This window comes from Corythoichthys intestinalis, chromosome 12 (genome assembly GCF_030265065.1).
Source record: "Corythoichthys intestinalis isolate RoL2023-P3 chromosome 12, ASM3026506v1, whole genome shotgun sequence".
NCBI classification, from domain to species: Eukaryota; Metazoa; Chordata; class Actinopteri; order Syngnathiformes; family Syngnathidae; genus Corythoichthys; species Corythoichthys intestinalis.
The window spans coordinates 20122761-20147161 of NC_080406.1; the positions used below are offsets into that span (position 1 = coordinate 20122761).

The 24401-nt window shown below is 37.0% G+C and overlaps 1 protein-coding gene across 7 annotated transcripts in view; it reads left to right on the plus strand.

The window, feature by feature from the left end:
- The window catches only part of fmnl2a (formin-like 2a), a 168025-nt gene extending 145257 nt beyond the window's left edge, over positions 1-22768 (plus strand). For 3 of the 7 annotated variants that reach the window (XM_057852652.1, XM_057852653.1, XM_057852656.1), the window contains 3 exons: positions 2035-2130; positions 2238-2361; positions 17763-22766. In XM_057852652.1, coding sequence (XP_057708635.1) covers positions 2035-2130; positions 2238-2361; positions 17763-17872 — 330 coding nt within the window. In that variant the 3' untranslated portion in view covers positions 17873-22766. Of the gene's footprint in view, positions 1-2034; positions 2131-2237; positions 2362-12020; positions 12124-17762 lie in introns of all 7 variants that reach the window. The other 4 variants (XM_057852654.1, XM_057852655.1, XM_057852650.1 and 1 more) reach the window with 3 other exon arrangements.
- The last annotated feature ends 1633 nt before the right edge of the window (positions 22769-24401 follow it).

The window sequence follows — 24401 nt, forward strand, 5'->3', positions numbered from 1 at the left end:
ACATACAGTATTTGCTCAAACAAAAACTTAAGCCTTATGTAACAGGGAGCAGCTGCTTTTCAGCCAGACAAGAGTCATGTCATATTCACAGTTGCCACCTGAGGGCAGTGTATCCTCCCGAATCAATGAAACTAAATATGTACAACACTTCAAAAACAAACCATTACAACGCCATTCTAATTAAACGATTAATCGAAGCAGCAAAATTGAATTCAGAGCTTTTTTCTAAGTGGACGAATAGTTAGATTAAAAACAAGTAGAGTTACAATATTAAAACATGTGATATACATAGGGATGGGAATCGAAATCCGATTCCAATTCGGAACCGGTTCCGAGTGTTTCGAGGCTTCGACATCACAATGAAAAAGCCTTAACGATCCCTTTAACGATTCCTAAAGACCCGTATTGCGTCGTGACGTGTCTTGTTGTCCGGACGCATCAAACTAGCATGGCGCCAAGAACCACTCGCTCCAAAGTTTGACTACACTTCACCAGGAAAGAGTGTGAAAATGAAAGGTTACGACGGGTAAGCACGAGCATTGCAGCTATAAACATAACAATGACAGCACGTAGGTTCAAACGCTCGAAAGTATACCTTCACTTCACGAGGAAAAAGGAAACACAACAACAACAACACAAAAGATGATACATACAGGAGTTGCCTCTGTAGATATTAACATTAACAAAGAACGTTGGCTCGTAAAAGTGTTTCCCTCTCTCACTAACTCGCCCACTCACTTGGATGCGGCATTTCTTCTTTGGGTGCAAGCGCGCTCTTCTTCACGTGAGCGCGTTCTTCTTCGCGTGAGGAAGCGCAAGGGCGCCCCCACGTGTAAGCGCCACAAAAACTAAAAGGCATGCAATTCAATGTAATGGTAAAATAATACACGTTAACCTAGCAGTCCCCAAACTGCGGCCCGCGGCCCAAATACGGGCCACCTCCGCATTTGGTCCGGCCATTTTGAATTTTTGTTTTCTCAATCGTGTTATTTTCTGGCCTTTTCCTTGAAGAATTCAGAGAGGGTTATTTGGTTATTATCTGTTTAATTAATAGTGTTTTTATTATTAATTATTATTATTATCATTATTATTATTATTATAAAGAATCCAGAAAGGGTTATTTGATTGTGGCTTTCTGAAAAACAATAATTTTTTACATTTATGCACTTCTGCAATCGTCACACTTTTTCTGTTACAAACTGACCCCGGCCCCTCATCAGAGAAGGGAAAAGTTATGTGGCCCTCACAGGAAAACGTTTGGGGACCCCTGCTTTAACACATATTGCCAAAGGCAGAACAAAAACCTATCTGCCAATATATACCAATATTTTTTATTTCTATTAGATAAATGTTTCAGTAAAATGTTACACATTCTTGTGTATTTGCCACTTATTGCTACAGTTAACATTGAGGCTTTGGGCCTCTTTTGATCTCGTTGTGAGTTTGTAAGGTTGTGACTTCTGATTAAACAAACTCGATGCCAATCAAAACGTTTGTTCTTCTTTTTCCCCAAATTAGAATCGATAAGAGAATCGATAAAGAATCGAATCGTTAAGCAATAACGATAATGGAATCGGAATCGTAAAAATCCTATCAATTCCCATCCCTAGATATACACACATTAGAATGAATCTCATCAGTATACATACAGCCTGTTTAAACTTAAATACAGTACAAAACAAATATAGTACTTTTTTTATGCACCAAAGATTTCAGTAATCTTCAATTATTGGAATGTAATTATTATTAATAATATTCTTAAAACTTGCCCATATTTAATGGCAGTGCTAGTAATTACATCTTTTTGCTAACTACTGCTTTACTACTGTTTAAAGTTTTTCACAATGGTAAGTATTTTTGAGGTGGTACTTAATGTGAATTTATGCTTTTTGTTAGACAGCAACAAATCTTATTTTTTCCAAAATGCAATGTTATATTATTCAATGTGCATGCTTAATTTGGTGATTTTTCATCTAGTTTGGAGTCTCTTTTCTTCCCCCACAAAAACATAACATTCATTTGCGAACTCCTCAGCAAGCCGAGGAGGACAACGAGCAAAGAAAGCGTCAGCAGCAGCTTCTGATGGAAAAACTTTTAGAACAAGAAGCCCTGAGGGAGGAAGAGCAAAAGGTAATCTGGGCTGTCCTGCTGACACCAGGCTCAAACCTTACACTAAATGCTTTCGACATAGAAGAGGGTACAATGAAGGTATGTGTGGATGTGCGTGTTCCCCTCAGTCTCCATCACACAAGAACAAAAGGCAACAGCAGGAGCTGATCCAGGAACTGCGGAAGAAGCAAGTAAAAGACAGCCGCCATGTGTATGAAGGCAAAGATGGAGCCATTGAGGACATCATCACGGGTAATCTCATCCGGGCCTTGCTCATTCATTATCATTCTAAACATGTAAAGGCACACATATAGTAGACTCACTCACATACATACACGTGGAGCTCTCCGCATGAAGGTCCTCTTTTGGGGAAAAAAAAAAAGCCTCCAAAGCAAATATGTGTGGGAGGCCATCATGAACGGAGCTGAGCTAATCCAGTAACACCGTGAAGTGTTGTTGACGTTGTCGCTTACCTGCTTTGCTAAGTAACACATGGCCGACGCTGTGACTAACTCTTGAGCAAATGAATCATTATCAAGGGGATAAATACTGCAATAGTAGGTACACCTGCACAATGAGTGTTAGCTTGTAATTTTAGTTGAGTTACTATCAATTTATCCATTTTGTTGTTTGACCATTTATTTTGCTTTGTCAAATACGCAAAAAAAAGTTCATTGTAATTGAAGTTTTCAGTGTTGAATTAGACTCTAAATGTTGGCATGATGCGTTCAGTAAGTCAATGACTGCTATTGACTAGAGGCGTGCAAAATTTCCGATTCTTAGATTATTCGCGATTCGGCCGTGGAAGATTCGAGAACGATTCACAAATATCCAAATTCCGATTATTGAATTATACCAAGTAAAGCGGAAGTAAAACACAGTCAGCGCTGTCTTTGGGACGCAATGAGGAACGGACCGAGAGTAAATATCATGTTCAACTCATGCCGCTAGATAAAAAACAATCATACCTGACTGCAGCTGACAGCCACTACAAACCACGCCCAGTTGCTAGTTGCTACAAACATACGGCTACAGTAGATATCATATATATGTAGAACTAGATGCAAATGACAGAGGACGTCGTGTTAGAACATGTATTATTGAACAGAGATGCGAAATGACAGACTTTCCGGCTTAAGTGAACAGCCGCCATCTTAAAGCAGCAGACCTCTCTAGAAGGCTCTGTTGTAGCGAACCTAAATAACTTTTTATCTAAAATACTCCTAAATCGGCAGAATCTTGTCTTGAATCTATCTTTAAATGATGAAATAGTTTTAAAACTTTGACAAAAGTAGACAGAAGGGAAATTATGGAATAACGGGAGCAATTTTAACAACTGTAACAGTTGATTCACAACATTAAATTAATTGAATGTAGTTTAAAGCTGCTGATACAGAATGGGGACTGGAGTTTTTTATTTACTGTTATTTTTGTATATTTGTTTACTGTTATATGTTAACTTGATACTGAAATAGTAGTTTGGTTTGGCCTGAGAGGATTTTTGAACAATTTTGGAACTAATGTACAAAACATTTAAAAAAAAAAAAAAAAAGGGGGGGGGTGCATCAATAATTGTTTTATAATTGAATCGGAGCCTCTGAATCGTAATCGAATCGTTAGGTGCCCAAAGATTCCCAGCTCTACTATTGACGGTGCCAGACGAACCAGTTTTGCTCTAAAAATTAATTGTTTGTATGCTATTTCATAGATTAACAGATAACCAATCCAACAACCCTCCCAGTCCGAACAGATTGGACGTCACTCGCCGTCAATGGCACTTGACACAATATCATTGGCAACAAATGAGTTGATGATAAATTAATCTGTCAAATAATTTTGCAATTACCATAATTTTCTGACTATAAACCGCTACTTTTCCCCCTTATTTTGAATCCTGCGGCTTATAGTCCAGTGTGGTTTATTTGTTGATTTACTTGGGTTAATAGATAACACTTTGACAGTGGCGTCATAAGACCGTCATAATTATGACATGACACTATTATAGGCATTACTGAATGCTTATGTCATTAAGTTTCACCCAGGAAATTATGCCACTAACTCCATTTATGTCCAGCTTGGTTCTTTTACATCCATTCAAAAGTGAGATAATTTGCCACACTAGAAGACATCTGTTATAAGCATTCATTAATACTCATGACAATGTCATGTCATAATTATGAATGTCTAATGACAGTCTTATGCCGCCACGGTCAAATAAAGTGTTACCAAATACCATAACTTGCAAATAATGAAACAACTGGAACAGTAACTGAAATTTTTTTTAGCACAGAACATGAATTTGATTGTTATTTACATCTTTAGCGCCGCAATGCATGTTGGGAGGCATGATGGATGACAACAGTGTTGACAGCAGAGGTCGACTGCCTCACCCAAGGGAGCAGTGACAGCCAAATGAAGCTTCTTGAAGCAATGAAGCTTTGCAGCCAATTGTTCAAAGCTTCATGGTGGTTCATTTGGTCTTATGACAGTCGTATGATGCCGCTGTCAAATAAAGTGTTACTGGTTAATATCTATTGGTGTGAATATCCAATAACACAGTGAGGACAGCTGCGGCTTAAAGTCCAGTGCGGCTTATCTATGAACAAATTTCGTTTTCATGCCAAATTTGGTGTGTGGCGGCTTATAGTCAGGTGCGCTTTGACGTGTGAAAATTACGATCAAATTTTGCAATTAAAATATGAATTCTAACATTGCCTGTCCAAATGGATTGAACGCTTTTCACTGTAATTGGCGCTGAAACATGATAATTGCTATCAACATAGAACCGTTTGCCACACTCTTCTCCATAATAATATAAAGAGCTAGCATACTATTTTTATGGAACATTACTGCTAAATATTAGAACACTGTATTTGATGCCGTACAGTTTTTCACAACTGCAAATGACAATAAAAACATAAAATATTAACTATCTAGAGGCAACATTTTAAATACAGTACTTTAGTTTGCAGGTGTACCTAATATTGTGAGCAGTTTTTAGTATAGACCTACATACAGTTTTAAAGGTTATTGTATTTGTACAACTTGGTTTGAAGATAATGATGGCAGAGTGCAATTGAGCAGCATTAACTGGCTGTCTAATGCTGACTGTGAGAATTATTTGATCCTTTGCTGATGTTTGCTCACTTACCAAGAAAATTTAGCTTTGACAGAATATCAGTTTAAAACAGGTGTCCAAACGTTTTTCCTCAAAGGGCCTCTTTCAGAAAATTCAAAGGATGAAAGGGCCAACTTGAAAATCACTTTCATTTCTTAAACAGATGATCGGTAAAAGTGGGTTTTTAAAATGCACGTTTTTAACTATTTACTCATTAAACCCTTAAACCCAAACTCTGGGTGAGAGCACGAGAGAGCATGATTAAAGACAGCATGATTTTTTTTTTTTTTAATGTTTTGATCCAACAACTCTGTGTGGCATATCTAACCGAGTGTCAAGACACACCTGTGAATAGCCAGAGCTGGACATTTAGGGGATTTTATGGGTGAAAAACGGTAATATAACAAGGGTCGCAATGCAGGAATCGCAGACATCAAGGGGTGGTCGAGATTTTCTTTTTTAAATATTTACCCTTTTAAACGTTTTTTTTCCCCCTCAATTTTTCTTTGTTTGGATCGATTATTTATCATCTAAAACAGGGGTCCCCAAACTTTTTCCTGTGAGGGCCACATAACTTCTCTGATGAAGGGCCAGGGTCAGTTTGTAACAGAAAAAGTGTGACGATTGCAGAAGTGCCTAAATGTAAGAATTTATTGTTTTTCAGAAAGCCATAATCAAATAACCCTTTCAGGATTCTTCACGGAACAAAAGTAAATAAAATAAAAATTATAATATAATATTCAGGGATATTTTCATAACTTACTGCGGACTAATAAAAGCTGAGCCGTAGTTTGGACACCACTGGTCAAAAAACTATTTAAGGTGATGCAATGTTTTTTTTTTTTTTTAATTACTGAAATTTAGTATTTTTTAGAAGCAACATTAACTGTGTTTTTGTGGGGAAACCCTTGTTGGCATGCTCAGAGGCATATCATAGACAACTTGGTTTCTTATGACTAGCGTGTGAAAAGAAGCCCAAACTTTTTTCAATGTCGAGAGCTTAAAAAAGTGAAGCCTGTTCCTTTCTAAGTGAGCAAACATAGCAATGGATGCAATTATGATTCTCCCTTCTGTAAATGCTTTGTGCTAACAGTGGGCCAACTGCTGTAGAAGTCTGCTTCTCTTATATTGTATGTCTTGTCTTGTCGTGGCTGTCCTGTTTGTCTGTTTTGTGGTTGTCGTGGACGCAGTGCTGAAGACGGTGCCCTTTACCGCCCGCACCGCCAAGCGTGGCTCTCGATTCTTCTGCGAGCCCGCCCTCAATGAGGAGTACCATTACTAAGCTTGTAGATCTCTCTCGCACATACAAAACAAGGTTGCCGGAACTCTCCGTTCTCCTTTTTCTTCCCCCTCCGATGTTGTCCTCAAACAACCTCGCACGCCTACTAACTTTCACATGGCCTTGCTGTGGTGAAGTGTGTGTGTGGGTGTGTGTTTATTGAAATTTACTCCCCCCCTGATCACAAGGTCTTGGTGAAGGTCCACCTGCATGACGTCATGAACCATCCTCTAATAACAATCGTTTCATCATTCATTTTTTCCCCCCCTCACAAAAGTCAATTGAAGAGTATTTTATATAACGGAATTTTTAGCTTAATGCAGCCATCTCCTGGCGGTGGATGGAAACGCAGGTTTAGGACTAAATTCTGATATATTTTGAAATATAAGTACGGTACAGTATTTATACGGTATTTTCGAAGTCAGTGGTTGTCAAGCTTTTTACATTGGACAACTTAATGATGAAATACTAGAAAATAAAATAAAATTGCTTATTATTATTATATTATTATGTAATCTTGGGAGCAAAATCTAAATTGATATAATTTCGCATTAATTCAGTGATTCGATTGTTCACAACAATTAAAATCTAATAATCAATGACATAATCTATAGGCCTATAGATTTTTAGGATATACCGTATATTCATTGTATTTAAAAAAAATGGATTATTTTAATCACAATTATTTTTAAGCTATTCATTTTATGAGGTGAAACCCCATTTTTAGATATTTTATATCTATATTATATTTTAGATATATTTTTAAATATGGATATTGATTTTTTTTCTTTAAATCAGATGTATTGTTCTGATTAGAGATTTTATCTATTAAATAATTGTGTGTGTGTATATATAGATATATACAGTATATATCTATATATACACTACCGTTCAAAAGTTTGGGGTCAAAGCGACCCCAAACTTTTGAACGGTAGTGTACACAATGAAAATTCCCATATGGTTCACTATGGTTCAAAAGTTTGGAGTCGCTTTGACCCCATACGTTTGAACGGTAGTGTATATTGGTCCTTCTCAAAAAAAAAAAAAAAATAGCATATTGTGATAAAGTTCATTATTTTCTGTAAAGTACTGATAAACATTAGACTTTCATATATTTTAGATTCATTACACACAACTGAAGTAGTTCAAGTCTTTTATTGTTTTAATATTGATGATTTTGGCAAAAAAAAGTCAATAAAAAACAAAAATCCCTTGCTAAAAAAATTAGCATATCATGAAAAGGTACCCAAAACAAGCTACTAACATAATCATCTGAATCAACGGATTAACTCAAAACCCCTGCGAAAGATTCCTGAGGCTTATAAAACTCCCAGCTTGGTTCATTACTCAAAACCGCAATCATGGGCAAGACTGCTGACATGACTGCTGTCCAGAAGGCCATCATTGACACTCTCAAGCAAGAGGCTAAGACACAGAAAGAAATTTCTGAGCAGAGAGGCTGTTCCCTGAGTGCTGTATCAAGGCACCTCAGTGGGAAGTCTGTGGGAAGGAAAAAGTGGGGCAGGAAACGCTACACAACCAGAAGAGGTGACCGCGCCCTGAGAAAGATTGTGGAGAAGGGCTGATCCCAGACCTTGGGGGGGCCTGCAGAAACAGTGGACTGGGTCTGGAGTAGAAACATCCAGAGCCACCGTGCACAGGCGTGTGCTGGAAATGGGCTACAGGTTCCGCATTCCCCAGGTCAAGCCACTTTTGAACCTGAAACAGCGGCAGAAGCACCTGACCTGGGCTACAGAGAAGCAGCACTGGACTGTTGCTCAGTCATTCAAAGTACTTTTTTAGATGAAAGCAAATTTTGCGTGTCATTCGGAAATCAAGGTGCCAGAGTTTGGAGGAAGACTGGGGTGAAAGAAATGCCAAAATGTCTGAAGTCCAGTGTCAAGTACCCACAGTCAGTGATTGTCTGCCATGTCAGCTGCTAGTGTTGGTCTACTGTGTATTATCAAGGACAGGGTCAATGCAGCTAGCTATCAGGAGATTTTGGAGCACTTCATGCTTCCATCTGCTGAAAAGCTTTATGGAGATGAAGATTTTATTTTCAGCACGACCTTTCACCTGCTCACAGTGGTTTACTGACCATGGCCTTACTGTGCTCAACTGGCCTGCCAACTCTCCTGACTTGAACCCCATAGAGAATCTGTGGGATATTGTGAAGAGAAAGTTGAGAGACACCAGACCCAACATTGTGGATGAGCTTAAGGCCGCTATCGAAGCATCCCGGGCTTCCATAACAGCTCGGTATTGCCACAGGCTGATTGCCTTCATGCCACGCCGCATTGAATCAGTCATTTCTGCAAAAGGATTCCCGACCAAGTATTGAGTGCATACCTGATATAATTAATTGAAGGGTAACTTTTTTTGTATTAAAAAAAAAACACTTTTTTGTATTGGTCGGATGACATATGCTAATTTTTTGAGATAGGGATTTTTGTTTTTTCTTGACTTTTTTTTTTGCCAAAATCATCAATATTAAAACAATAAAAGGCTTGAACTACTTCAGTTGTCTGTAATGAATCTAAAAAATATGAAAGTCTAATATGAAAATTTAATGTTTATCAGTACATTACAGAAAATAATGAACTTTATCACAATATGCTATTTTTTTTAGAAGGACTAGTATATACACTGCTCAAAAAATAAAGGGAACACTAACATAACACGTTTTAGATCTGAATGAATGGAATATTTTTATTAAATACTTTGTTCTTTCCATAGTTGAACGTGCTGACAACAAAGAGACCAAAATTATCCATGAAAATGAAATGTGTCAACCCACTGAGGTCCGGATTTGGATTTATACTCAAAATGAAAGTGGAAAAACACACCACAGGCTGAGCCAACTTTGATGTAATGTCCTTTAAACAAGTTAAAATGAAGCTTAATAGTGTGTTTGGCCTCAGCATGCTTGTATGACCTCCCTGCAACGCCTGGGCATGATCCTGAAGAGGTGACGGATGTCCTCCTGATGAAAGCAGGTTCAACCTGAGCACATGCGACAGACGTGAAAGGGTCCGGAGATCTCATAGAGAACGTTATGCTGCCAGCTATCATTCAGCTTGACCGGTGTGGTGGTGGGTCAGTGATGGTCAAGGGATATCCCTGGAAGGACACACAGAACTAGATGATGGCACCTTGACTGCTATTAGGTATCGGGATTAAATCCTTGGACTCATTGTCATAAGCTACGCTTGTGCAGTGGGACCTGGGTTCCTCCTGGTCTACGACAATGCCCAACTTCATGTGGCTGTAGTACGCAACAGTTCCTGAAGGAAGAAGGAATTGATAACATTGACTGGCCCCCACGTTCGCCTGACCTAAATCAAATAGAATACCTCTGGGACATTGTGTTTAGGTCCATCTGGCAGAGCAGCGTTGCTCCTCAGACAGTCCAGGAGCTCAGTGATGCCCTGGTCCAGATCTGGGAGGAGATTCCCTAGGACACCCTCCGTCGTCTCATTAGCAGCATGCCCAGGCGTTGTCGGGAGGTCATCCAGGCACTTGGAGGCCACACACACTACTATGGCTCATTTTGACTTGTTTACATGAAAGTTGAATCAGCCTGTAGTGTGTTTTTCCACTTTCATTTTGAGTATAACTCCAAATCCAGACCACAATGGGTTGATACATTTCATTTTCATTGATGATTTTTGTGTGATTTTGTTGTCAGCACATTCAACTATGGAACGAACAAAGTATTTACCATAATAAACATATTTCATTCATTTATATCTACAATGTGTTACGTTAGTATTCCCTTTATTTTTTTGAGCATTGTGTATACAATATGTGTGTGTGTGTGCATGTATATGTACTGTATATGTGTATATATATACTAGTATATAGTGGAAAACACTCAGGCGACTTGAAGTTCCGCTCTTAGACCCCCAATTCGGCCAAATTTCAAAATTGTCCTATATGCATGTGTGATGCATCATTGGAAAGCTCAAAATCTCAATTTTCTGGGGGAAATTTTTTTTTTAACAGGAGGGCATTTAAAAAAAAAAATAAAAAAAATAAACAGAAACGCTAACTGGAGCCGAGAGCAGAATTAAAGACGCCATGATTTTAACGAGATATTATCGCGTACTTACCTTGTTTCGATCGAAAAACTCCATGTACCATACATATATCACCGAGTGACGAGACACAGCTGTGAATGGCCACAGCCGGATTTTTGGGGCATTTTATGGGTGAAAGATGGTAATATAACAAGGGTCGCGATGCAGAAATCGCAGACAACAAGGAGTGGTTGAGATTTTCTTTTTCATATAGTTACCCTTTTAAACATTATTTTTCAATTTTTGTTTGTTTGGATCGATTATTTATCATCTAACATATCGCGGAAAATGCGACAGTAACCAAAAAAATACAATTAAGTGATAGTTATGAGGTAGATAACTGTGACTTTTTTACAGACGCCAAATTTTTCATTGAAAAGTTTAAAATATGCGAGTGAATTTTTTTTTTTTTTTAAACTGAATATTAGACATCAATTATAGATTCTAACCTAAAAATGACATTTTGAATAATAAATATAATTACATTCTTTTTATGGCTAGGTTGAAACAAAAGTGGTTGCGCGACGTCTATAAACGGGGGGTTTTCAGGGTAAAACGCACAAATTAAAAATAGTTCAGGGGCTTAATGCGGCATGAATCTACTATGACCGCATATAGACATATTGTTCTATCAAACATAACAGTTGTTTTGGCTTAAGATACTGCAGTTTCTTTTAAATAGGAGTGCGAGAGCAGAAACTGCTTTTTCACTCTTGTCTGTGTTTTCCGCCATATACTAGTATATAGACTACTACTACCGGTATGTATACAGTACATATGTAGGCCTGAAAGTCGAACGAGTAAATATATGAAGAATCTGTTTGTGCTGCCACTAATGTTAGAATATCAAAAATGCCGATTGCATTAAAACTAAAGCGTGCAGAAAAATGATTCTAAATCAGGGACCACAAAATGTATAGAATGAATAAAATAAAAAAAACTAAAAATAAAAGCAAATTGTTGGCCAGTGTTATCCTGTTGATGATTTTAAAATCTTTCAATGAGTTTAAATTTTTGGTCATAACGAAATATTTCAGAATGTTAATTCATAATGCATAACGACCAGTCCCCCCTCTTTTTCCCCACAAGAGTATCTACTGACACTGTTTTTGTTGGTTGTGTCTTGCATGATACTTCAGTGCAACTTGTGCATGTAACTTGCAAGTTTTCCCGCTGATGATTTATTTGCTTTTGCATGCTTGTGTTGAATTTTTTGAAAATGTTGATTCAACCTGTGCGTACTTTGCACTCATGTTACTACTGGCAGCCTCTCTGGAAAGACATTTACAACTTTGAGCAAAACAGAAGAGCATTTTTAAATGGCATCCTCCTGCTTCTTTTGTTTTTTTTTTTTTCTGGTTTGCACGCTTGAGCTGGGGCCACCGTTGCCGAGCTGCACTTGGATAATTTCCCTTTTTGTTTTCTCTTTATCCAGCCCTAAAGAGGAGTAACATTACTAAATTCCCCAATGTCTACTCGAGGCTCAGGAAGTCATCGGGTAGCTCCCCGGTAGTGGTGGATCATGTGTCCCGAACCTGGCAAGCATTTCTTTATTCTACCTCCATGCTCCTAACGCACATGCTTGCTTGCTTGCCACTGAGACGCATTTACCAATTTACCACGCTACCATTAGGGGTCCTCAATTCAAAATGATAGACACCCAACCCATTTAGACCGGCAACATTAGAACTCATGGATTAAATGCATATTTAGATTAACTGTCAAATTTATTAGCAGATTAATCTCTCAAATTCATCACTACATCACAAAATAATTTGACGGATTAATCTATCATTCACTCATTCGCCGCCAATGATCATATGAGTCTTACGATAGTGATAGACACCCAATTCGTTTAGACTGGCAACATTAAAATTCATAGATTAATCGCAAAATTACTTGACAGATGAATTTATCATTAATTTATTCACTGCCAATAATCATGTTTCGTGACGGTGATGGACGCACAATCTTATTTAGACTTCCAACATTAAAATTTTTAGTGTAATTGCATAAATAGGTTAAGCGCAAAATTAGTCAACAGGTTAATCTATCAAATTCATCGATTCATCACAAAGTGATTTGACAGATTAATCGATCACTAACTCACTCGCTGCCAATGATCTTGTTTCATGGTAGTGATGGACACCCGATCCATTTAGACTGTCAACGTTAAAATTCATAGATTAATCGCAAAATTCGTCAACAGATTAATCTATCAAATTCATCGATTCATCATGAAATTAGTCGATTAATCTGTCATTCACTGCAAATGATCTTTTCGTGGTGGTGAAGGAGGTTCAGTCCATTTAGACTTCCAACGAAATAATTCATAGAGTAATTGCATCATAATTAGATTGTTCTTAAAATTAGTCAACAGATTAATTTATCAAATTCATCGATTAATCAGAAAATGACTCGACACATTAATCTATCATATTCATCGATTCATCACAAAATTATTTGACCTATTAAATCTATCATTAACTTATTCGCTGTCGAAGATCATGTTTCATGACAGAGATAGACACCCAATCCATTTAGACTGGCAACATGAAAATTCAAAGATTAACCGCACAATTTGTCGGCAGATTTATCTATCAAATTCATCAATTAATCACAAAGTGATTTGACAGATTAATCGATCATTAACTCACTTGCTGCCAATGATCTTGTTTCATGGTAGTGATGGACACTCGATCCATTTAGACTGTCAACGTTAAAATTAATAGATTAATCGCAAAATTTGTCAACAGATTAATCTATCAAATTCATCGATTCATCATGAAATTAGTCGATTAATCTATCATTCACTACAATGATCATTTTTTGTGGTGGTGATGGAGATTCAGTCCATTTAGACATCCAATGATAGAATTCATAGAGTAATTGCATAATTAGATTATTCATAAAATTAGTCAACTGATTAATCTATCAAATTAATCGATTAATCACAAAATGACACATTGACCTATTAAATCTATCATTAACTTATTCGCTGTCAAAGATCATATTTCATGACAGAGATAGACACCCAATCCATTTAGACTGGCAACGTGAAAATTCATAGATTAATCACAAAATTTGTCGAGAGATTAATCTATCAAATTCATTGATTCATCACAAAATTATTTGACAGATTAATCTATCATTACCTCATTCACTGCCAATGGTCATGTTCATGGTGTCTTAATCCATTTAAAATGGCAACGTTCGAATTCATAGATTAATTAAAGAAATTGATTAATCGCAAAACGAATCGACAGATTAATCTATCACAAAACTACTCACCAGACTAGAGTATCATTAACTCATTCACTGCTGATTAATCACAAAATTATCCAACAGATTAATCTATTATTAACTCATTCACTGCTAATTGATCACAAAATTATTCAACAGATTAATCTACTATTAACTCATTCACTGCTAATGATCATGCTTCAGTGCCATTGACGGCAATAGATGTCCAATCCATACTGACTGGAAGTGGCTAGCAGTGATCAAATAATCACTGCCAGACCCTAGTCGAATTGGATTGGACGCTTTATCGCAGTCAATGAGTAGATTTATGATATAACAGAGATGTAAGAGCAATAAGAAGGTTGTTGTCCTTTTTTCCTCAGCTTCAATGTTGTAAGTGATAATACAGGTAGTACCCGGGTTACAACGTAGTCAATTTACTCGATTTTGACTTTACGCCGCCAGAGTCTTGTCCGCCATTTTGTCTCGTTCTCATTCGTTTTTGTTTTTTTTCTCTCGCATAAACAGTACCTTATTGTACCTCACAGTATATTATTTTTTACTTCACTTGAATAATATGGTGTGTTTTGTCCTCACTAAACGTGAATTTGTTCAGCTTTACAGATAGCAGACAAAGCAATTGTGCTTTTTGAAGCTTTTTACTTCCTTCACTTTTGACAATTTGTAAAGCTTAAACACATATATGTACACTTATGTTCAAAATGACACACATTTTAACAATAAAACACTTGACACAAAAAAATTGTTCAAACGTCCATCTAGTCCGATCAATATGTAAATTTAGTAGATTAAATTAGCCTAATTTGCCTGACAAAAGTCCGCTATCTTATGCTACGATTGCTAACGTATTTACATTTCTCATTGCAAATCGCTCACACATAACTCCCAACTGTAGCAGTAAACTTAAATGCATACACAAACATATATTAGCTGAAACAACTTACAGCCTGATGTTGGCCAAACCACAGCGCAGCTATCCTTTATCCATGTCAGACGTCTGAGTCTAATTCTCAGGCATACAAGGCGACAGTCAAGCCAGACCCAACGCTGCCACCAGAGGGCAGTGTTTCCGCCATCATTAAACAAAATACAATACCTTTGGACTTTTTGGATAGTTATTTTGAGATTTAGGTGTACTTAAAAGGCTAAATCCGACTTGTGCGTCAGTGTAGGAACGGAACTCGTTCGGAACCCGGGGAATACCTGTATGCCAAACTCTGTGATCAATAAAAAAAATAGTCATAGACTCCACTATCTGTTGACAAGACAGCTCCCACAGACATTGCGCCACGCCTTCCTGTAGTGGGCCAACCAATTGAGTGTTGAGATGGCTTTCACTATTCACTGTGATAAACTCAAACACACGCTGCGTTCTAACGTTGGATTTAGGTGGAAACAGGACAAAGGTTTTACTGCATACAAGCAGGCAAGAGTGTCTCAAGAGTGATATGGTCGAGGCCTCAAGGTAATTATTATCTTAAATAGCACCATGCATGCACTTTCGAACGTTGTGAAAAAAAAATCAAAGGATAAAATTATTAGTGTAACTTTGACTTGAAATATTTACGTAAACTGAATGATGACCGTTTTTTACTGTTAACCAAAAATCTAGACTGTTTTATGTTCATATCTATAGAAATTGCACGATATAAGCATTTATGTACAAAACTTTTCAACTTAAAAAGCCGCCATGTTGGATTACACAATACCGTAACTTTGGCTTGAATTATTTAGGTAAAATGAACGATACGTGCCCGTTATTGGCTTTTAACCAATAATCTAGACTGTTTTGCGTTCATATCTATAGAAGTTGTGCGATTTAAGCATTTAATTACAAAAATTTTAAACTTAAAAAGCTCTTTGTTTTGTGAAGGCCGCCGTATTGGATTACACAATACCGCAACTTTGGCTGAAATATTTACGTAAAATGAACGATAACTGCCCGTTTTTTTTGCTTTTAACCAAGAAACAAGACTCTTTTACGTTCATATCTATGGAAATTGCGCAATTTAAGCATTTATTTACTAGAATCATCAACTTAAAAAGCTCTTTGTTTCGTGATGGCTGCCGTTTTCCATTACACAATACCGTAACCTTTGCTTGAAATATTGACAAAAAATGAAAGATTACTGCCCGTTTTTTGCTTTTAACCAAGAATCTAGACTGTTTTACGTTCATAACTATAGAAATTGCGCGATTAAAGCATTTATGTACTAGAATCTAGTCTACAACTTTAAAGGCTCTTTGTTTTATGGCGGCGGCCATGTTGGAATTCTGTAACTTTGGCTTGAAATATTTATGTAAAATGAACGATAACTGCCCGTTTTTCGCTTTTAACCAATAATCCCGACTGTTTTACGTTCATATCTATAGAAATTGCACAATTTCAGCATTTAATTTCAAGAATTTTCAACTTTAAAAGATCTTTGTTTCGTGATGGTTGCCATTTTCGATTTCACAATACCGTAACCTTTGCTTGAAATATTTACGTAAAATGAAAGATAACTGCCAATTTTTTGCCTTTAGCCAAGAATGTAGACTGTTTTACGTTCATAGCAATAGAAATTGCACGATTTAAGCATTTATTTACTAGAATCTTTTACTTAAAAAGGTTTGTTTTGTGACGGCGGCCATGTTGGATTTCATACAAAATATTTAGGTTGTTATTTCTGGCAAAAACTTAATAATGTATGTTAATATTGCTATTGATTCTGAAAATATAGGTGATTATCTCTGCATTTGGTGATTTTTGTGCATCTAGTGCATCTGTCAAATCTGGGAATTTTATCGCCATTTTCATTTTTGTTATATAAAAAATAATCAGGATTTTTTTATTGAATGACTTTGAATTTTTTGATGCCCCTGCTCATGGAGACTCATAAATGCCTGAGGGAGGTGCCTGTTTTGGTTTTAGGTCACTCGTGGCTTTGATTTTGAAAATATTTCAATTAAAAATTACGATTTGGCCCCGAGCCCCGTGTCTCGTCAACTGATAGTGAAGTCAATGAAACAGTTCATTTTAGAGCCAATCTGGTTCATCTATCACCATCAATGAAGGACATTATCCCGTTGAGACACAGTAAGATAAATTTTTGAGCAATTCCTCCAAGTTTAGGTGAACGGCAGGACCCAATTAGGTAATGGTAATTATCAGTGCCAGTCATTTCAAATGGATTGGACGTCTATCACTGTTAATGGCCCTGAAAAGGACAAACTAAGACAATATATTTGGTTGATTTCTACACCGCACCGGAAGAAAATCAAATCAGTCCATTTTTTAAACAACTTGACATTTGTGGTCAGAAGGGGTGATGACACAAAAATTGGCTACCTCACTTCTGTCAGTCTGCCCCAGGGCAACTGTGGCTACAATTGTAGCTTATTGCCACCAAGTATGGAGTCAATAAATAGTGCAATGTGAAATGTCAAAGTACTTTGAGTGTCCTAAAAACGCTATATAAATCCAATGCATTGATACAACTATTGTATTAAAAAAATATATACTGTAAATAAAGTTCCTATGAACACGTCAAAAACAACACATCTTGCTGCTTTTATTATACTTCTAAACCTCAACAGTCATTTTTTTCCCCTCCTCTCAAAATTCCATTTGGTGAAAACGTAACCTTTGGTGCTAACCAGTCAATTGTAACCCCAAAATCGAAAAACATAAGACCCCTTGTATCTGGAGGATGCCTCTTTTTTTTGCCTAATGTAGTGTTAGGAATAGATGACCTGAAAGGTCGCCTCCTGCTGCTTTGACACAAACGCAGAAAGACTCGACGGGCAGTTTTGAGTGATTGGACAGACAGACAGGCTGCCAGCCCTGTGTTCTCCAGCGTGTGTGTCCTGAGCGCTCTCAGTTTCCGTGTGACTTACTTGTGTCTTTGTCCTCCTCGACACCCTCTGACAGATCTTCGGAATCAGCCTTACAGGCGAGCGGACGCCGTCCGGCGCAGCGTCCGGAGACGCTTCGACGACCAAAACCTGCGACCGATCAACAATGGCGAGGTGGTCGTCTGACGGAAAGACGGACGGATGTGAAACAGGGAACCGGCACGTGTTTAGAGAGGGAGAGGTATGGATTTGACGGACATTTCAGCATTTTTAGATTTCGCTCAGAATTCACTCGTTGGACCGGACAAGTGTGATGAATTATATGTCAAAAGTAACGACAACGGCGGTGGCCGAGTGAGGATATAGTAGCGGGATAGACGCAACGTTGCAAGCAGTTTTGATCGGGATGAAAAGTGAATAGACTGTATGGAAGAGAATATACCTATGTGTGATATACATATTTATGTATGTATATATGTGGAGGACCTGGACTGACTTTTAATAGAAACAAAAAGTGCCTCAACTTGATGTGAAGTCTGTTTTTGAAGTGATCAACTTCAATTTGAAAATAAAGAAGAAAAATGGATGACCAAGAACTTCAGTAGACTAACTCCGTTTTTGTTGGTCAGCTAAACGAAAGAGAAAAAGGCACATCCCTCGGAAGAATACCACTTTATATGTGTGTCAATTCTTCAGCCGCTGAGAACAACACTGGGCTAACCCCATTTTGAAGTTAAATGCACGTACGATGAGACAAAACGGAACAGGAACAGCAATGAGATTTGTACTCGTCAGAATACTAAAGGTGAATAATAAACCACTAAGGCCAATAGTGGGCTAGTTCCATTTAATTCTTTAAGAAATGAAGATAGAAGCGTGCTTATTTCAAATGATTCCTGGTTAGAAAATTCACTTGAGCCACTGAGTACAATGGGCAAGGCAAATTTTTAGCAGAGTTGAACACGAGGCCGTTCAAAATGCTTTACATTGCATGAAGAGCCACAAAAAGCAATAAAATGATTCGTAAAAATCAAATTAAATCAAAAAGGAAGTTAAAAAAAAGACAGTTGAAATAGGATACATACCGTATTGGCCCGAATATAAGACGGTGTTTTTTGCATTGACATAAGACTGAAAAAGAGGGGGTCGTCTTATATTCGCGGTCTAGACATTATACCCATTCACGATGCTAGATGGCGCCAGATATCATTGAAGCGATGTTCTGTCATGGCAGATCTCAGGTACTCTCAAGTTAACCAGTTTGCATTATTTTATTGCAGTGTTTTTCCTTATTCAGATTTGTTTCAAGACTACAATTACAGTTAGACTTCATTTTGATGGTTAATGCAGTTAATGCAATTTTGTTGTTTTATCACAATAGATTGGTTTATGTACATTTCAAAAACCAGAAGCCATTCATGAATGTGATTGCACTTTAGTTTGCACATTTAAATGTTCAGATATTAGGATTTGACTGAGGCAAAAATAACATGCTTTTTCTCTCAAAAATATTGTTATAATCATTTGTTTCGGATGTTCTGTAATTATTTTCTGTATAAAAATTAATTTGGTGTTCAAAAAGTCTTTTTTCAAACTTGAGTCTTGAAAAAGAGGGGGTCGTCCCATAATCAGGGCCGTCTTATATTCGGGCCAATACGGTAATTATACATTAAAATAACATTAAATCATCAAGAGAATTTAAAAAAAAAAAACCTGAAATCGGAAATGGAAATAACAATAATAAAAAGAATAAAAAGCAAATCATTTGAAATATAAAGACAGTTATGAATAGGGGTTTGACAAAATATCGAAATGGTGATAGATCGTGATACTTTGTATCACAAAAGGGTATCGATATGCTCCTGCCATGAATCTAGATATCGTTTTAAAAAGGTGTCAATGTCTAAAAATAAAAAAAAAAAGGAACCAACAAGTTGCTACCAACTTGTTCATTCGCTGCCACCCTCCCAGTTCAAATGGATTGGACATCTACTAGTGATAAAGTCATTCCAATTCACAGCAGAAGCTTGTTGACCCAGATAGTGTTATTCTGTTTTGTTTTTTTTTGTTTTTTTTTGAATGGGATTTCTTCGGCGCGCCATACAGCCCGAACCGTTTGACCCGCGCCGTAGATCACGCGACGTCGGGAATTTTTCGAGCGAGCCCGAAAAATTTTCCATTCGCTCGTAAAAGCTGATTTTAAAAAAGAACAACAACAAATTTTCAAAATGTATCTAGCCCTACAATTTTTGACCAAATCACATAATTTGGACATTAAAAATTCCGGGACAGTGAGGGGCATAAAATTTGTATACAGAATTTGGAAAACATTTGTGGTTCCCCGGAAATTTGCCAAAATTTTCCCATTCATTTAAAATGGGATGCAACGTTCAAATTTCCCCAATTTTCTCAATGGAATTTCCAATGAAATTTACACTGCATTGATGCCATTGACAGCCTTGTATGTCGGATCTATTGATGCCAATGTACTCAGATTCCATTGAGGCATATGTAAGTTGAAGCCATTGACGGCCATGGATGTCCAAATTTCCAATGGCATTAACTTTGCATTGAGGCATACTTATACAGATGCCATTGACGGCCATGTATGTAATTTCTACTGATGCCAATGTACTTGGATTCCATTGACGCATATGGATGTCGATGCCATTGACGGCCATGGACGTCCAAATTTTTTCCCACTCATTTTCAATTGCAAAAAATCCAATGTCCCCAAATCAAAAGGAAATGACCAGATATAAATACGACATGTCCCCCAAATGTCCCCGATTACATTGACGCTCATAATTACGACGGTCTTATGACAGTCTTATGATGCCGCTATCAAATGTTACCGATTAATACCTTTTGGTGTAAATATCCCATAGTACAGCTGCGGCTTAGTCGGGTGCAGCTTATCTATACATAAATACAGTTTTCGTGTCAGATTTGGTGGTTGCGGCCTATAGTCAGATGCACCTTATAGTCCGAAAATTACGGTATAGGTATATATAAAAGCTTTTTTAATTATACTTTGGGAAAAAACATGTCTTATATGTATCTCTTTCAAATGTTAAATCTGAATGAATTAGGGCTGTCAAACAATTAAAATTTTTAATCGAGTTAATCACAGCTTAAAAATTAATTAATCGTAATTAATCGCAATTCAAACCATCTATAAAATATGCCATATTTTTCTGTAAATTATTGTTGGAATGGAAACATAAGACACAAGACGGATATATACATTCAACATACTGTACATAAGTACTGTATTTGTTTATTATAACAATAAATCAACAAGATGGCATTAACATTATTAACTCTTAAAGCGATCCATGGATAGAAAGACTTGTAGTTCTTAAAAGATAAATGTTAGTACAAGTTATAGAAATTTTGTATTAAAACCCCTCGTAATGTTTTCGTTTTAATCAAATTTGTAAAACTTTCAATCAAAAAATAAACTAGTAGCTCGCCATTGTTGATGTCAATAATTACACCATGCTCACTCATGGTACTAAGTACTAACCCATAAAATCAGTTGGACCCAAGCGCTAGCAGAGGGCGACAAAACACCCAAAAACACAAGTAACAAGTGCACATGACACTGTGCTGTCATTTTAATCTGTTTGAGCGGGACATGTGCGTTAAATGCGTCAAATATTTTAATGTGATTAATTTAAAAAATTAATTACCGCCCCTTAACGCGATAATTTTGACAGCCCTAGAATGAATACATTGAACACAGCAAAAATAAATAAATTTGGTGAGGGAGGCTGCTTCGCAGTTTTTCACTTATCGTGGCAGGTTCTGGTCCCCGTTAACTGCAAAAAACAAGGAATCACTGTACTCGAGCCTAAAGCAACCATAACTGTGTTGTTGTCGTACTTTGATTAGTTTACATCTGATGTTAAAGTAAACGTGGTGATCATCTTTCATGATTTGGACCACTATTGCACAAAAACTGGACCGAAAGCTATGAAACATTAAATGTTGCAAGATGACCCCCAAGAAATGGTATTAGCCCACTTTAGTTCTCAGTGGTTGACATTCTGTTCATTCCAAAAATGATGTGCACCAACATGAATGGCAATTTAGAAGCATTTTATTTAAAAAAAAATGATGCACAAAGACAAATTTTTTCCTTTAAAATAAATTGCAAATTCTTATGACTTTTATCGTATAAACTGTTGATTAATAAGATAAATTGTGATTTTTTTTTTTTTTTTGTTAAAAGATTACTATTCATCAAAAATCCAACCACTATTTACATCGTGTTATAATTACTTTTATTAAAATCAGGGTTTTAAGTGCAGCATTTTTGAGACACGTGCATCACTTTTTTTGGGCTGAAATGTGCTAAATTGGCTTTGTTTTCATGTTGTACAATCAAATCAAGGTGACTCTTTCCTAACCTTGAAAATGTCATGACTGGATATGAATTGTATTTTGTAAACATTATTCCTACTACTGCATTTATCAAATGTATGTTATTTAACCACTGAAATTATTTTTGTTTTCATCTCAGAGCAACAACAAATATCCTAACTGTACAGGTTTCCCCCCCCTCCCTCCAAAAACTGTTTCGTTTTGTACTGAAGTCACACGACTAGATGATTATTAATATTGTACATAATGTTCAAACCTTTGGCACGTGCTCTACAACTTGAATGTTATTTTATAACTTATAGATTCATTTGTGTGTTTGTGTGTATATTTAATGAAGCCAAATGCAGCCAGGGGCAACTTTGTTTGGAAAAGTCCCCTTGGCACGTACAAGTATTTTGACATTGACAGCTTTTGCTGCAGTCTCAGTGATGACACACACTCGACTTGATTTATGATCACAATTTTGTGATGACAAACATCCTCTCTCTGGTTCATCTCTTGCTTTTTTTGCCCAACCACTTTCAACAAACTGGAATAACTCGGCATGCTCTACGGTGGCTAACTTTGACCAGTAATGCATTTTAGTTATCTGTGCACTCACTGCAAATTAACATTTGTTTTAGGAGATGTTCTATTTCCAGTATGATGAAATAAATATTTACAATACAACAATAGAATTGGTTTATTTTTTGCTCCCAGTTATAACTTTTCTGAAGCTTGCTGCACATTTTGTGATTATGTCTGAACGGTGTTGCTCCCTAGCTAGGGTTGTTCCGATCATGTTTTTTTGCTCCCGATCCAAACCCGATCGTTATAGTTTGAGTATCTGCCGATCAAGGCCGGCCCAGCCTATACACAGACTATGCAGCTGCTTAGGGCCCCTGACCACAAGGGGGCCCCCAATCTGGTAACCTCATTTTATACGTTGTTAATAGAGCATCGTGAATAATGTGGTGCGCATTGCCGTTTATCATTGCAAACATCCATTTTCTTATCATTACATGTCATTTGGGGTGAGAAGTTTGAAGTATGCAGTGCAACAAAATATGATTTATATACAAAATATGGACGTATGGGTTGGATTGCATGTATGGGTTCCACAGTACACTGTGACGAAATGGTTGGCCAAAAATATGGGCCCCTTGGCATTATTTTGCTTAGGGCCCCCAAATGACCTGGGCTGGCCCTGCTACCGATCCCGATATTTCCCGATCCGATTGCTTTTTTTTTTGCTCCCGATTCAATTCAATTATTCCCGATAATTTTTTGACAATAAATCCTCAAGATGGCATTTACATTATTAACATTCTTTCTGTGAGAGGGATCCACGGATAGAAAGACTTGTAATTCTTACAGGATAAATGTGACTTTGTATATTGTGACTAAATATTGCCATCTAGAGTATTTGCTGAGCTTTCAGTAAATGATACTGTAGCCATTTAACTGTCCTGCCCAAATGCATGATGGGAAGTGCAACCATGACTCTGCGTAGGGACACCAATTGATATATCTTCTCTGCGTTGAGAAATAACATATGGTGTTAAGATCAACTACTACCTTTCTTCCCCACAGTGCTTCCCACGATATTTTTTAATTGTTGAGAGGGGGATTTTAAGGTTTTAGCCAATTAAATAAAGGCTCCAAAGACTGCCTAAATTCACTCTACTCATTTTACACTGCCTTTTAGCTCTATGTATAGGTAAAACGGCGCCTTTATAGATTGAACACGACAATGTGTGAGTGGGTCGTGCAGCGCATGCGTTAATTGCATTAAATATTTTAACGTGATGAATTTTTTAAAAAATTAATTACCGCCGTTAACACGATAAATTTGACAGCCCTACTTTAAGCCAAAACTAAAGACTCTGGATGAGTGTAAGACATTTTGTCTCTAACGTGAAACACAATTAGAAAACGATTTAATTAAAGAATATATATATATTAAAAAAAGACATGTCCGATATTTTTTTGCCGATTCCGATACTGTGAAAATGACGTGATCGGACCCGATCGATCGGGACATCTTTATCCCTAGCATCCTAAAAAAATGACAGCTGTGCTTCACCTTTGCATATGGAGTATTTTGATGATGCCAGAAAAATCAACAGATTTTGTTATTGTTGGACAATGTGATGTAAAGTGTGTGTTGTTAACGACTGCAATCTGGCCTGTGCCTCTTGACACATCAATAGACAAGTTTACGAGTGATAATTTCTGCTTCAAACATCCGGTTTAGACAGAACACTGCAGTTGAGGTTAGCAGTGTGTTGACAAAGTTAAAACTGCAAAATTAAGCCAGAGGAATCCACGGAATCTCCAAAAATTG